Genomic DNA, 14,774 nt, shown 5'->3' on the forward strand with positions numbered 1-14,774 from the left:
TTTGGTTTTTGCAAATTCCCTAAACTTCTGTTTATCTGTAAATGCCCTAATCTTGCCATCATATTTGAGAGACAGTTTCGCTGGATATATAATTCTTGGCTGGTAGTTGTTTTCCTTCAAGGCTTTATACATGTCATCCCATTGCCTTCCTGCCTGCATGGTTTCTGCTGAGTAGTCCGAGCTTATTCTAATTGACTCTCCTTTGTAGATGACTTTTCTTTTAACCCTAGCCGCTCTTAAAATTCTCTCTTTATCTTTGGTTTTGGCAAGTTTGATTATAATATGTCTTGGTGACTTTCTTTTGGGATCTACTTTATGTGGAGTTCGATGAATGTCTTGAATAGATATCTTCTCATCTTTCATGATATCAGGGAAGTTTTCTGTCAACAAACCTTCAACAATTTTCTCTGTATTTTCTGTTATCCCTCCATTCTGGTACTCCACAATCACTCATAGGTTATTTCTCTTGATAGAGTCCCACATAACTCTTAGAGTTTCTTCATTCTTTTTAATTCTTTTATCTGATTTTTCCTCAAATAAGTTGTGTCAAGTGCTTTATCTTCAATGTCACTAATTCTGACTTCTACTGCCTCAGTTCTGCTCCTATGACTTTCTATTGAGTTGTATAATTCTGAAATTTTATTGTTACTCTTCTGGATTTCTGATTGCTGTCTCTCTATGGATTCTTGCAGCCTATTAAATTTGTCATTATGTTCTTGAATAACTTTTTTAAGTTCTGCTACTACTTTGTCTGTATGTTCTTTGGCTGTCTCTGCGCTTTGAAGAATTTTCTTTTTAATTTCCAGAAGAGTTCTGTATATTAATCTTTGGTATTCTGCCTCTGGTAATTCCAAGAAGTTTTCTTCCTCCAGAGAATTAATTGATTCTTTATTTTGGGAGCTTGCTGAAGCCATCATGGATTAACTCTTTATGAGATTTGATATTGACTGTTGTCTCCGAGCCATCTATAAGTTATTATAATTTTATTTTATATTTGTTTAGAGTGTCCTAGCTTCTTGTTTTGTTTTGTTTTGATATGCCCAAATAGGCTGCTCGTGTGCTCTAGTTTGATCTTTGGCGCCTTTGAAGCTCTAATGTCCTGTCACCAGGTAGTTAGTTCTGTAACTAATTATGTACATACAGGAGTCCGTTAAATTTTCCTGTATGGATTCAGCTCAAGTGTCCAGGAAGTCGGTCACCAAGTGTGTGGTGCAGCCTCTCACCTACAGTCTTAGATTGGTTTAGGCACAGGTATCTGGTTGCAGTAGGGGGTCATGTGCTGAGCAAGGCAGGGGCCTGATGGCTGCCCCTGAGTGTCTGAAAGGAAAGCGTGTCCCTATTCCCTAGAGCGAGGAGGTAGCTGAGTTTTGCAGCCAGACTATGAGCACCCAACTCTGTTGGCTGTAAAGACTCAGGGGCACCACTTACTCTTGGACCCCTCTAGCAGATGACTAGGTGGCGTAGGTGGAGCCACCAGTCCTCAAGCCCCTTATGCTGATCAGTAAAAGTGCCTGCTTAAAAGGCAGGGCTGTGTCAAGCATCACAAATCTGCCTCTTCACAGCTGAAACAGTTGATGTTAGACTTCAGGTGTTTACCCTGTTGTACTGTGGTAGTGAGGGCTTACACTGTTGAGATGGGTCCACACAAGTCTACACAGGTGTGGAAGGCACTCAAAGTCTGCAGACCCCTTATGCCTGTGCCTAGCAAAGGAGCTGTGCCAACCCTGAGTTCCTGGCTTAGGGAGCCAGTAGCTTATTTTTTCCCGTTTGTTAATTTGTTCCTTCTCCAAGTCCAGGAGTATGGGTCAGGATGCCTTATGGGATCTACTTCCAGCCCACAGGACTCAGGGACTCTTCGGAAGCCGGCTGGACAGGTGCAGAGCGGGGAGGGAGGAGGTAAAAGGGAGAGAGGTTTTTCCTAAATGGGCTTTTTCTTTTTTAAAATCCCTGCGAAAGGCCACATGCATGTACTTATCTTTAGCCACTTGGGAGCTGCTTTTCACTGGTTCGGAGTGTCCAAGCAGAATCTCTGCTGCTGGATCTCTCTCGATGTGGAAACTGCCTCCCGAGTGTGCACAGGGAGCTGTATGCCTGCTTCACTGCGTACCGGGAGCCCCTCGGGCTGAAGAGCTGCAGGTCCTGCTGCTGGTCTGGCCCTCCTGGCTTTTTCTGAACCATCTTCCTCACCCCCCGTCGCTCAGTCGGATTCCTCAACTTTGCCTTGTTCAGGGCTCCTCGATATTCATATACAATCAAATCACTTGTTTTTCCAGGTCTTTGTTGTAAGAGGGATATAGGAAGCCGTCTGACTACTCTGCCATCTTGGCCCCGCCCCAAAATACCCCCAATATTAAAAGACAGCTTCAGAAAGAAGGAGGTATAGGGTTAAAAATCTCTCTGCTAGTCGAACTGTCCTGCCAAGTTTACTCTAACTGAAAGAAAAAAAGTTGCAGACCAAAAGTGCCAGGCAGCCTTCCTAGCTGCTGCCTTGCAGGCTGAAGGCCATCCCTCAAGAGAACAAAAAAAGGAGGGAGACCAAGGCCGCAGGAGCTGGGAAGGCCTTACGGTCCTTTGGGAAGAGACCAGTACAGTTGGTGTAATTAAAAAAAGGGACATTGAAAGTAAGAGTGTACAAAATACTGAGCAAAAGAACTAAAAAAAAAAGGTGACCCAGTGCCCAGTCATTGCCACTAACAGACAAGTCAGACTGCGAGGGAACCGGAGGCAAGTCCTCCACCCGAGCCTCCAGTTATAATGAAGGCGGAGAGAGAACCTGTAACGTTTCTGACACTGGAGTGACCCACTCACTTCTGACCCCTTCCCCCCCAAAAAAAAAAGCTATCCCAATGAGGCAGACAGTGTCAGTTGTGAATTAGGAGAAGAAGATCACGCTCCCTTCCTACCACCTCTAACTTGTTCCATACAAGAAAACTCTTTAACATACTCCTTCCTTTATGAAAAACAGGTGGCAGTTACAAATGGCCCTCACTACTCAGTGGCCAACTAACTATGAGAAAAAAAGAACATTATTGAGGGTTAGTTGATCCAGATATCAGAGATGCAGGAGTGCCATAGGTGTGGGCCAACAAAATACCAAGGAGAGCAAAAAGTGTTCCTCCTGTTGTCATTGACTTATTACCTGGTATAGTTCCCCTTAGGCTTAAGCAGTATCCCATCTGAGCCGAAGTCTGACAGGCACTGGACAAAATCATCACCAGATACCTGAAACATGGACTGCTCAGATTGTGTCAATCACAGTTCAACACTCCCATCTTGCCAGTGAAGAAGAAAAATGGAGAATTCTGGTTTGTTCAGGATCTGTGATCTGTCAACCAGGTAACTGTCACAGTCCACCCTATAGTCCCCAACCCGTATACCCTGCTGTCGACCTTGTCACCCACCTTCTCCAGGTTCACTGTGGCAGACCTGAAGGATGTCTTCTTTTGCATCCGAGTGGAGGAGAAAAGTCAAGAAATCTTTGCCTTTGAGTGGGAGGACCCAACAACAGGACAAACACAGCAGTTGTGTTGGTAAGACCTCCCACAGGACTTTAAAAACAGTCCTTCTCTTTTTGGATCAGCTTTGGCCCAAGGACTGAGACAACTAACCCTAACCAATGGTGTCCTCCTCCAGTACGTGGAAGAACTACTCATTGCCAGTCACAGCCTTGAACTGTTCACTGATGGAAGCAGTTACATGGAATGAGGAAAAAGAAAAGCTGGATACGTGGTGGTTACTTTAGAAGAGGTTCTAGAGGCTAATGCACTTCCCCCAGGTACCTCTGCCCAGAAGGCCAAGCTCATAGCCACGTTGTAGGCCCTTAGAACAGCCAAAGGTAAGCGAGCAACTATTTATACTAATTCCAAGTACATATTTGAGGTACTACATGCACGCGGGGCAATCTGAAAGGAAAGAGGGCTCCTAACAGCAGAAGGTAAGGATATTAAATATTCTCAAAAGACCTTACAACTTTTACAAATCATTCTGCTGCCCACCCAAGTAGCAGTAGTACACTGCAGAGCATCAGAAAAGGGACACCATGGTGGTGAAGAGTAATCACAAAGCAGACACAGAGGCAAAAAAAAAAAAACCCTGCAATCTAACAGAAGCTTACTGCCCCGCTACTGCCACCTGACTTCCACCTGGACTATTCCTAACAAGATAAAAACATTGCCAAGACCTGGGGCGGGGGGCGGGGCACTCTAAACAAAGACAGATGGCTGTACATCCCCCATGGAAAGATTTTCATTCCATCAAAACTCATGCACCCTATCCTACAAAGAGCCCACCAGTCCACCCATCTTGGATGCGATGGGCTATATGATTGGGTTAAGAGACATTTAATTGGACCAGAGGTCCATGCCACTATTTCACTGGTGGTAAAGAGCTACTCTACCTGTGCAAAAAAAAAAAAATCCAAAGAACACTGCTGAAGTGCCCCTACGGGTCCAGCGACCAAGGACAATGCCTGGAGACAACCAGCAGGTGGATTTCACTGAGATGCCTTGAGCTCCTGAGAATTACAAACATCTGCTAGTTTTCTTCGACACCTTCACTAAATGGGTCGAAGCTTTTTCTTGCAGGACTGAAAAGGCCACTGAGGTTGTGAAGCACCTCATGAATAAATCTTCCCTTGTTTTGGGCTTCCTGTCTCCATTGGCAGTGACAACAGGCCCCATTTTGTAGCCTTGGTGGTGCAATCAGTGGCAACCACCCTAGGAATTAACTGGAACTTACACACAGCCTGGAGACCCCACGCCAGCAGTAAAGCAGAACAGGCTAAACAGACTCTAAACAGACACCTAGCAAAGCTGTGCCAAGAGACCAGGTTGGTATAGACAATGGCACTGCCTATGGACCTCCTGAGAGTTCAGCTCCCCCTAAAGGCAAACTCTAACTTAGCCCATCTGAGCTATTATATGGGCCCCCTTTATTATAGAACCCCAGTATGACCAACATAGCTTGCCTTAATAATGACCAACCTCCCTCCCTCCATGAAGTTGAAAATGTTCCAGTTACCAAATACTCACAGTCTCTTTGGGCGACTGTCTTCCACTTGAATCAGAAGTGCCCCTGCATCCACTCCAGTCTGGTGATTAGGTCTTCCTAAAAGCCTGGAAGTCGGAGCCTCTCCAGCAAAAGTGGATCGTTCCTTTTGAGGTATTACTAACAACTCTGACCTCCTTCAAGTTCAGTGGTCTCAAAGCTTAGATCCACCGCCCCCAGGTAAAGAAAACTGTTCCACCAGACATCAAGGGACAAACTCGTCAGACCTGTGAGAACTGGATTTACAAACCTATTAAAGACCTAAGTATTTGTTTGCAAAACACCCTCCTGCATAGATCAAATCCCAAGCAAACTTTGTATCTTGTTCATTGTATTATATACACCCTCTGCCTTTCCGTTTCTTTATGCTGTGTTTAAACATGTCAGATTGATAAGAGGCTGACAGCCCTCTAGCCACCACAAGAATAGTAATGATTGTTGCTATCTTTCTCCAAGAGATTCTCGTAGACCAAGCTAAATAAGAAAACAACTGATTTACCCAACTTTCCAACTCCATTTCCAGCGTAGACAATCCGAACAATTGTTGGATCTGCCATCCATTCCCCACCTCCTCTGCTAACTTAGAAGTTCCCTGGAAAAGCCCTATCCCCTTGTAAGACACGCCAGACTCGGTTCACAATTGCCCAATCGTTCAGAATGGGCACTGGTCACTTATGACCAATGCCCAAAGAAAAGGAGGGAATGAGGCAGACAGCCTCAGAGCCCAACCCTTCTAAGACACACCTGCTCTGGCTTATCCTCCTACACTGAGCAGAATAAGCTGTGCATTTTTCTTAAATTGTCCTTGATAGAATAACCGCAGAACAGGTCATAGATGGCCTCAACCCACTTCTGGGTGGAGACTTAACATTCTAATGAAAGAAAATCAACCTCTTCCTCCATCCTGGGGGATTGAACCCTTGCCCAAAAAAATCGCATAGTCATCCCCAAGCTCTGAGCGCCTGTGTGAAGGTCAATGGTGACTATTCATGATGAATTTACATTTCCTCCTCTGCTCTCTTTAAAACCCCAGCTACCAAATCTGCCTGAGAGCAGTCTTGGAGGCAAGAGCCCTGATTGCTCATTTCCTTGTACAAAAATATCTCATCTTCCACCTCGGCCTCTTGTTTAGTGGCTGTGACAACTCACGCCTAGCAAAACCTTGGGTTTTCACCTGACAACGTACTCATAACAAAAATCGAGAAAGATTTAAATTCATGAGCAACAGGGAATATGATATATTACATTGTTATATTAATCTGCTCTGGTGGCGGAGTGGTCAAAACACTTGGCTGCTAGCGGAAGGAAAGGTCAGCGGTTGGAACCCACAAGCCGCTCTGCGGGAGAAAGATGTGGCAGTCTACTTTTGTAAAGATTACAGCCTTGGAAACCCTATGGGGTAGTTCTACTCTGTCCTGCAGGGCCGCTATGAGTCCAGGAAGGCAGTGGGTGTGGTTTTTTAAAATATATATTCATCAAAAAATCCCAAAAGATTCAAACTTATGAGCAACGGCAATATTACATTATATTATATATTCGTGTACATATGGATTAATTAAAAAATCTCGAAAGACTCAAACTCCAAGCTGCTTGAGAAGATTTTGCACAGACCGTCGCTCAGACGTGCAGCAACGTCCACGCCTCACAACCCGACTTCTGTGGCGTCTCAGGCAGAGGACGGAGCGCGCCCGCCCTCTTTTATTAAATGTAGTCTTGTCGCTATATGACTGGCTGCCCGTCCCGGGCTCCCCTTCCTTAGTGGCAGTGCCCCCAGTCCATCACTCCTGGATCCATGCATGCCATTGGTCTGCTGCCCCAGACGGCCCGCCGGGACGGCGCTCCGGAAGGAGGAGTCCGCCGGTGACGACAAAGGCGCGCTCCGCCCACATTCCAAAGCCGGGGAGGAGAATTCCCGCGGCCCCGCGTCTGTGGGCGGGACAGCACGGAGAGCGAGACTTCTGATTGGGCCAGGCGGGTGAGGCGGGCCTCCGAATGGTTGCTGGCCCGGAGGGAGGCGGGGTCGGCGGCTGGGTCGGGGAGCGGAGCGAACGGCTGCGGGGCGTCTCAAAGTTTGTGTTGGGAACGGGTGGGTCGTGGGAGGGTGTCCCGGGATGAGAGCGTGTCTCCGGCGCTGGGTTTGGATGCACGCCCTGATTTGACCCCGCAGCCGTCCATCCACGCTGTACTGCCCGACTCCCAGGGACGCTCTGGTCTCAGAGGACTCGGCCGGGCCTGGGGTCCCCCGGGCCGAGGAGCAGACGGTTCTCCGCGTGCACGAGCCTGCCGCGCACGCACTCGCCCACGCGTGCACACGCCCACGCGCTCCCACCCATTCGCTCCCGGCCAGCATGGAGGTGCTGGAGAGCGGGGAGCAGGGCGCCCTGCAGTGGGACCGCAAGCTGAGCGAGCTGTCGGAGCCCGGCGACTGCGACGCGCTCCTGTACCCCACGGTGAGCACCGGGGGCTTATTCACGGGAACAGCTGGGGACGGGCACCCGGACGGAGGGGCCTGGGGGCATGCCCAGGTGCGGGGACTGGCCAGGTACAGGTGTGCCGCCGACCCTTTGGGACTTTACATAGTAGCAGCGATCCTGTGCGTGCCTCCAGAAATTTATACTTCTGAGCTTTTCCACATCTGTAGTATCGTTGCATTCCTGACAGTACCGGAAAGCGGGGGGAGGTGATGGTGGTGGGGAGTTTAAACAATAACAAAGTTACATTTTATTAAGCGTTGCGGGTCTAGTGGATTCCGACTCAAAGCGACTCTGTAGGACAGTAGATCTGCCCCATAGGGTTACCAAGGCTGTAATCTTTATGGAAGCGGACTGCCACATCTTTCTCCCACGGATTCGACCTGCTGACCTTTCCGTTGGCAGCCGAGCGCCTTAACCACTACTTTAATCACTGCGTCACTGAGGCTACTTATATTTTACTACACGCTAATAAAAGTACAGATGTGCATATGGGTTTCAAAAAAAAAAAAAAAAAGACTTCTTGCCTGAGGGAATTTAAGGCCCAGAGATTAGAAACCACTGCTTGTTCCTACACACTGCAGTACCCTTAAAGAGCCGAAGGTTACCGATGGATCAGCTTTTTCACCTTCAGCAGACATTCACCTGTTGTTCACGTGCAAAAACATGTATAAACAACTCAGAGGCGCTGGTGGTGAGAATAATGTACCTCCCCCTAGTTTTCTCTTTGTTTCTAGGAGACGGTTTTAAAGTCTGGACAAAAGAAAGTAGCACGTTCTTTCCACCTCCCTCATATTGATGTTCATTGCCTCTCCTTTCTTTTCCTCTTTTATATTTTAAAAAGTATACATCTGTGTGTGTGTGTTTTGTAAAGGCCTCAGTATTAGGAGGAAGGCTGCTTTCTTTGGCCTTACTAACAGTTCAGTCCCGAAATCAGCTTCCTCCCCCTACCCAGGCAAGATCGAGAGAGAAGGCTGGAAAATGTGAAGCAGTTGTGTATTTCAGAAATGCATGGGAAACCAGAACTGCTCACCCGTTCGTTGTTCAGACGTCTGCCTCAGAGATCCTTTGGCTGATTAAGCTGTCACAGAGCACGCACAACTTATTTGCTGTTAAATGTGCAGCATGCCAACATTAAATAAACAGATGAATAAACACATTTAGTTAAATAAAATGACATTCAGCCTTTCTCTGTACTATAGTATAAATAATAAAAAAAAAAAGAAGTGCAGCATGAAGTTTTGTTTCCAGCAGCCAACACTGGTGATAGGCCTTCCTGGGCAATGCCTTTGCTTCTTTTTTGTACACACAGAAGTTTGGAATAAGGAGAGCATTAATGAGAAAAAGAGAGGATTGCCTGCCTCCCCTACACAGCTCTGTTGGTGGGGTCAGTGCCAGGATATTTGAAACTTTTGCAGAATGGCCTGCAGGCGCCACCTCTGCGGCCTTTGCCTCTGGCTGACTTTATTTTGGGAAAAGGGATGAGGGAGGGCCTCCCTGCTGATTCCCACCCAGCCGTTTGTGGTGCCTGCAAACAGGCTGGTTTGAAAAATGACGAGTGCAGGGCTGAGAGGGCGTGGTTGTAGTTCATGGAGGGGCAGGAGCCAGATGTGCGGCGCGGTCCCAGGGAGGAGCCCTTGTGGTTACCCGTGGGTTGAGGGTGGGGGGGCAGATGTGCATCCTATTGTCGGTGGAGGACTCGGAGCACGCTGGCCCTCAGATAAGTTATGAGGAGACGGTGTTCCAGGTATTTCTTCTGACACGGGTTGCATAGTAACCATTTGTGGAGGGGCGCTATTCTCTTTAGTTCTCAAACGCTGTTCTTTGCGAAAATGCCCTGTGCCACAGCTGCCCTGCCCAGCTTTCGGGCTGGTGGATGAATCCCGCCCTGAGCCCCATCCCTTGCCTGGGCGCTGTGGTTCACATTCGCTCCGTCACAGGAGGGCCCGTGGGTTGCTACCTGGGACTCTGAGGCTCCGGGCAGAACAGCTTGGATTGGCCGGAGCCGACATCTTTAGGCACAGTTTCAAGGATGAAGACCTTACATCCCTTTTGATATTAAGGGCTCAGCTTTTCTGTGTCATTGTGATGAAGCAGTGGTGTGAGATTAATTTTCTTATAATTCTATTTTTAAAATCCAAAACGACTTTTATGCCCTCGCCTTGGGGACATGTCTTCGCTCCAACCAGCTCATTCGTATAAGATACCAGTCATCATTTTGCTGCAAGTCATCGTAACAAACGGTGTACACCATTGGGTGTTGAAAGAGGTACTGAATTTAGCACAGACAATTGCATTATCTTCCTTTTAAACTAAAGGGGGTTTGGCAGAGATTTGAAAATCGGTAAAACTTTCCCATCTGTTCTGTGAACTCTGTTGCGCTTCCCTTGAGGAGCTGGTGGCTATTGTTATCCCTCTGTGATGTGGAGGCCTGACTTCCAGCCGAATCCCCAGGTTGAAAGGGATGGTCTGGTTACACGTACATTCAGTCATTTATTTGTTCTTTCAGTAAATATTTATTGAGTAACTCCTATGTGCCAGGAACTGTATACATAGATGAACAAAGGCAGACACACGTTCCTGATCTTGAGAAGCTTACATCCCAGTGTGTGTGTGTAAAGAAAGAGAAAACAATAGATGATAGACATATGGTATGGATTGAATTGTGTCCCCGAAAAAACATGTAAATCCTAATCCCTAGACCTGTGGTTATAATCCTATTTGGGAATGGGTTTTCTTTGTTATGTTAATGAGGCAGGATTAGTGTACAGTGTGTTTTAAGTCAAGCTCTTTTTAAGATATAAAAGAGCAGATTAAGCAAGCTCCAGAAAAGCAGAGGTGGGGAAGACAGATGCCACGCCACGTGAAGATTGTCAAGGAATACAGACCTTCCCCCAGAGCTGGCAGAGAGAAAGCCTTCCTCTAGAGGTGGTGCCCTGAATTTGGACCTCTAGTCTTCTAAGCTGTGAAAAATAAAACTCTGTTTGTTAAAGCCACCTACTTGTGTTCCTGTTATAGCAGCACTCGATATTTAAGACAACACGTTAAAGAAATAAATTATGTAGTACATTCAACAGTGAAAGTACTATGGAAAAAGAAGAGGTAGGACAGGGTAAGAGGGGTGGAGAGTACAGGGTGGAGGGAGGGCCAAACACAGTGGTGAATTGGGCGGTCAAGATGAGTCTCCCATAGAAAGTGGATCTTAACGGAGACTTGAAAGAGGTGAGGGTGTCAACTCGGGTGAAAAGCCAGAGCAGAGGCCCAAAGGTGGGAGTGTGTCTGGCATGAGCCTATGGTAACGTTACCTTGTGTGTAAATGGTTAATGCCCTCGGCTGCTAACCAAAAGGTTGGAGGTTTCACATTCACCCAGAGGTGACTCGAAAGAAAGGCCTGGTGATCTACTTCTGAAAAATCAGCCACTGAAAACCCTGTGGAGCACAGTTCTACTCTGACAGATGTGGGATCGCCATGAATTGGAGCCAGCTGGTCTGATCTGGTAATATTTGGTCAGTTCTTTTCCTTGTAAATGCAGGTTGCTTCAGAGAAACTGTTTTTGGAATGGAAGTGGACCTTTCCAGCTTAAGTGGATTTAGGCAGTTTCAAGGATGAAGACCTTCAATGACTGGTTGCTGTCTGGGGAGTAGAGAGCTGGAGGGAGGGTGAGGCAGGGTTATCAACTGAGAAAGTAATAGGGATGATAGTAGCTACCATCTATCGAGTGTTTATCGTCTGAAAGGAGGGTCGGCTTCAGTCCCACGGGGCCCTGTGCTCAGAAGGGCCCCACGCTTGATTTAATGGTCTTTGGTCACCATCTTGAAATTCTTAACAACTTTTTAAAAATTTATTGTGCTTTAGGTGAAAGTTTACAGCTCAAGTTAATTTCTCATACAAACATTTACGTTATGTGACCCTAGTTGCCATCCCTATAATGTGACAGCACACTCCCCCTTTCCACCCTGGGTTTCCCGTGTCCATTCAACCAGCTCCTATCCCCTTCTGCCTTCTCATCCCACCTCCAGACAGGAGCTGCCCATCTAGGCTTGTGTATGTGCTTGAACTAAGAAGCAAACTCTTCACGAGTATTATTTTATGTTTTTTGTAGTCCAGTCTAATCTTTGTCTGAAGAGTTGGCTTTGGGAATGGTTTTAGTTCTGAGTTAACAGAGGCCAGGGCCTATGTCTTCTGGTGTTCCTCTGGTCTCAGTCAGACCATTAAGTCTGATCTTTTCATGTGAATTTGAGTTCTGCACCCCACTTTTCTCCTGCTCTGCTAGGGACTGTCTGTTGTGTTCCCTGTCAGGGTGGTTATTGGTGGTAGCTGGGTACCATCTAGTTCTTCTGGTCTCAGGCTGATGGAGTCTCTGGTGTATGTGGCCTTTTTGTCTCTTGGGCTGATATTCTCCTTTGCTCCAGGTGGATTGAGACCAATTGATGCATCTTAGATGGCCACTCGCAAGCTTTTAAGACCCCAGATGCCACTCACCAAAGTGGGTTGCAGAACATTTTCTTAATAAACTTTGTTAAGGCAGTTGACCCAGATGTCCCTGAAACTATGGTCCACAGACCCCCACCCTTGCTACTGTGTCCCTCAAAGTGTTTGGTTGTGTTCAGGAAACTTTTTAGCTTTTGGTTTAGTCCAGTTGTACTGACTTCCCCTGTATTGTGTGTTGTCCTTCAATTCACCGAAGATAATTTTTGTCTACTATCTACTTAGTGAATTCCTCTCTCCCTCCCTCCCCACCCTCGAAATCATCAAAGAATGTTTTCTTCTGTGTTTAAACATTTTCTTGTGTTCTTATGATAGTGGTCTCATACAATATCTGTCCTTTTGCAGCTGGCTAATTTCACTCAGCATAATGCCTTCCAGATTCATCCATGTTGTGAGATGTTCTGTGGATTCATCATTGTTCTTTGTTTTGTAGTATTCCATTGTGTGAATATACCATAATTTTTTGTCCATTTGTCTGTTGATGGACATCTTTTTGCTATTGTGAACAGTGCTGCAATGAACATGAGTGTGCATGTATCCATGTGATGGCTCTTATTTTTCTAGGGTATATTCCAAGGAGTGGGATAGCTGGATTGTATGGCACTTCTATTTCTAGCTTTTTAAGGAAGCGCCAAATCAATTTCCAAAGTGGTTGTACCATTTTACATTCCCACCATATAAGTGTTCCAGTCTCTCCACAGCCTCTCCAACATTTATTATTTTGTATCTTTTGGATTAATGCTAGCCTTGTTGGGGTGAGATGGTATCTCATTGTAGTTTTGAATTGCATTCCTTTAATGGGTAATGATTGTGAGCATTTCCTCATGTATCTGGTGGGCACCTGAATGTCTTCTTTGGCGAAGTGCCTGTTCATATCCTTTGCCCATTTTTTAATTGGGTTATTTGCCTTTTGGTTGTTGAGATTTCGCAGTATCTTGTAGGTTTTAGAGATTAGACCCTGATCGGGTATGTCGTAGTCAGAATTTTTTTTCCCAGTCTGTAGGTTGTCTTTTTACTCTTTTGGTGATGTCTTTTGATGAGCGTAAGTGTTTGATTTTTAGGAGCTCCCAGTTAGCTAGTTTCTCTTCTGGTGCTTGTGCAGTGTTACTTGTATCTTGTATTCCGTTTATGCCATGTATTAGTGCTCCTAGTGTTGTCCCTGTTTTTTTTTCCATGATCTTTATCATTTTAGATTTTATATTAGGTCTTTGATCCATTTCGAGTTAGTTTTTGTACACAGTGTGAGTTATGGGTCTTGTTTCAGTTTTTTGCAGGTGGATATCCAGTTATGCCAGCCCCATTTGCTAAAGAGACTGTCTTTTCCCCAATTAACGTACTTTGGGCCTTTGTCAAATGTCAGCAGCTCATAGGTGGGTGAATCTTAACAACTTTTGAACTGTTTTCATTTTGCACTGGGCCCCATAGATTAGATGGTAGTTGGTCCTGCCGAAAGGCATTGTGTTTGGTGCTTTACAAAAATTATACCATTTGATCCTCCTAGTGACCTGGTAAGGAGGACATTTTATCATTCCTATTTGACAGACAAGAAAACTCAGCCAAAGTGACTTGGCGAAGGTCCCACAAGCTAGTTAGTGACAACCAGGATTCAAGCCCAGGCCTGTCTACTCTAAAGCCCAAGTCCTTGGCCAGGATGCCGTATGAATGGAGAACCCCGATTTTGGGATGAGGAACTGGCTAAGAAATGGGAGAGAGTGATTGGGTCAGAAACTGCCAAGTCCGGAGGCAGCTGCTGTTTAACTCAGGCCATGGGGTCAGTCACCGAGACATCCTGGGTGATCGCCCTCCTTGCTCTAAATAGGGATTTTTAGTTACCGCATGTGTGAAACCCTCTGGGGCAAGTGCTACTCTGTCTTATGGGGTCGCTCTGAGTCAGAATCGACTTGATGGTAACGGGTTTGGTTTTTTTGGTTTTGCACGACTACAAATGTGCTGTTAGCAAGCCTGTCTTAAGTACCTGCTTTTAAAAACAGAAGGTTCCCTTGCCTGAGGCCGGGATTATAACCCTCTCAGCTGCGTTCCCTGAGCCATCCGGTTCCTCACTTGGTGAGTTGTGAAGACTTCTTCATCCAGAGAGGGGTGGGGAGGTGGGGGTCTAGAGCAGACAGGTTCAGGACCTGCACAATAGATGGGGTGAATATGGCCTTGCTGGTTAGACCCTGGATTACTAGAACCATGAATTTTCTCTTGATGCTTAAAAAATAGTTTCTGTACCAAACCAGTTGCTATCAAGTTGATTCTGACTCATAGTGACCTCATATGACAGAACGGAACTGCCTCATAGGGTTTCCAAGGCTGTAATCTTTTATGGGAGCAGATTGCCAGGTCTTTTCTCCCACAGAGTTGCTGGGTGGGTTTGAACCGCCGACCTTTTGGTTAGCAGCTGGGTGCTTTAACCATTACACCACCAGGGCTCTTTAATGAAGTGCATAAATAGGGCGAGTGTGAGCTTTCTCTTCAGTACCTAGATTACTAGACCATGGACTTTCTGTGGAAGCTTAAAAATAGTTTCTATACCAAACCAAAAAACCCAAACTGGTTGCTGTCAAGTTGACCCTGACTCATGGTGACCTCCTGTGTGTCACAGTAGAACTGTGCTCCACAGGGGTTTCAATGGATGATTTTTCAGAAGTAGATCACCAGGCCTTTCTTCTGAGGCACCTCTGGGTGGACTTGAACCTCCAACCTTTCAGTTAACAGCTAAGGCCATTTACTGTTTGCACTGCCCAGGCCTCTTAGCTTCCACATAG

General features: G+C 46.3%; 1 protein-coding gene across 1 annotated transcript in view; it reads left to right on the forward strand.

The window, feature by feature from the left end:
• Nucleotides 1-7,204: 7,204 nt before the first annotated feature.
• Nucleotides 7,205-14,774, forward strand: part of CREB3L2 (cAMP responsive element binding protein 3 like 2) — a 128,056-nt gene continuing 120,486 nt past the window's right edge. The window contains exon 1 of the mRNA XM_004382397.3: nucleotides 7,205-7,496. Coding sequence (XP_004382454.1) covers nucleotides 7,395-7,496 — 102 coding nt within the window. The 5' untranslated portion in view covers nucleotides 7,205-7,394. The remainder of the gene's footprint in view (nucleotides 7,497-14,774) is intronic.

This window comes from Trichechus manatus, unplaced genomic scaffold, assembly GCF_000243295.1.
Source record: "Trichechus manatus latirostris isolate Lorelei unplaced genomic scaffold, TriManLat1.0 scaffold00093, whole genome shotgun sequence".
NCBI classification, from domain to species: Eukaryota; Metazoa; Chordata; class Mammalia; order Sirenia; family Trichechidae; genus Trichechus; species Trichechus manatus.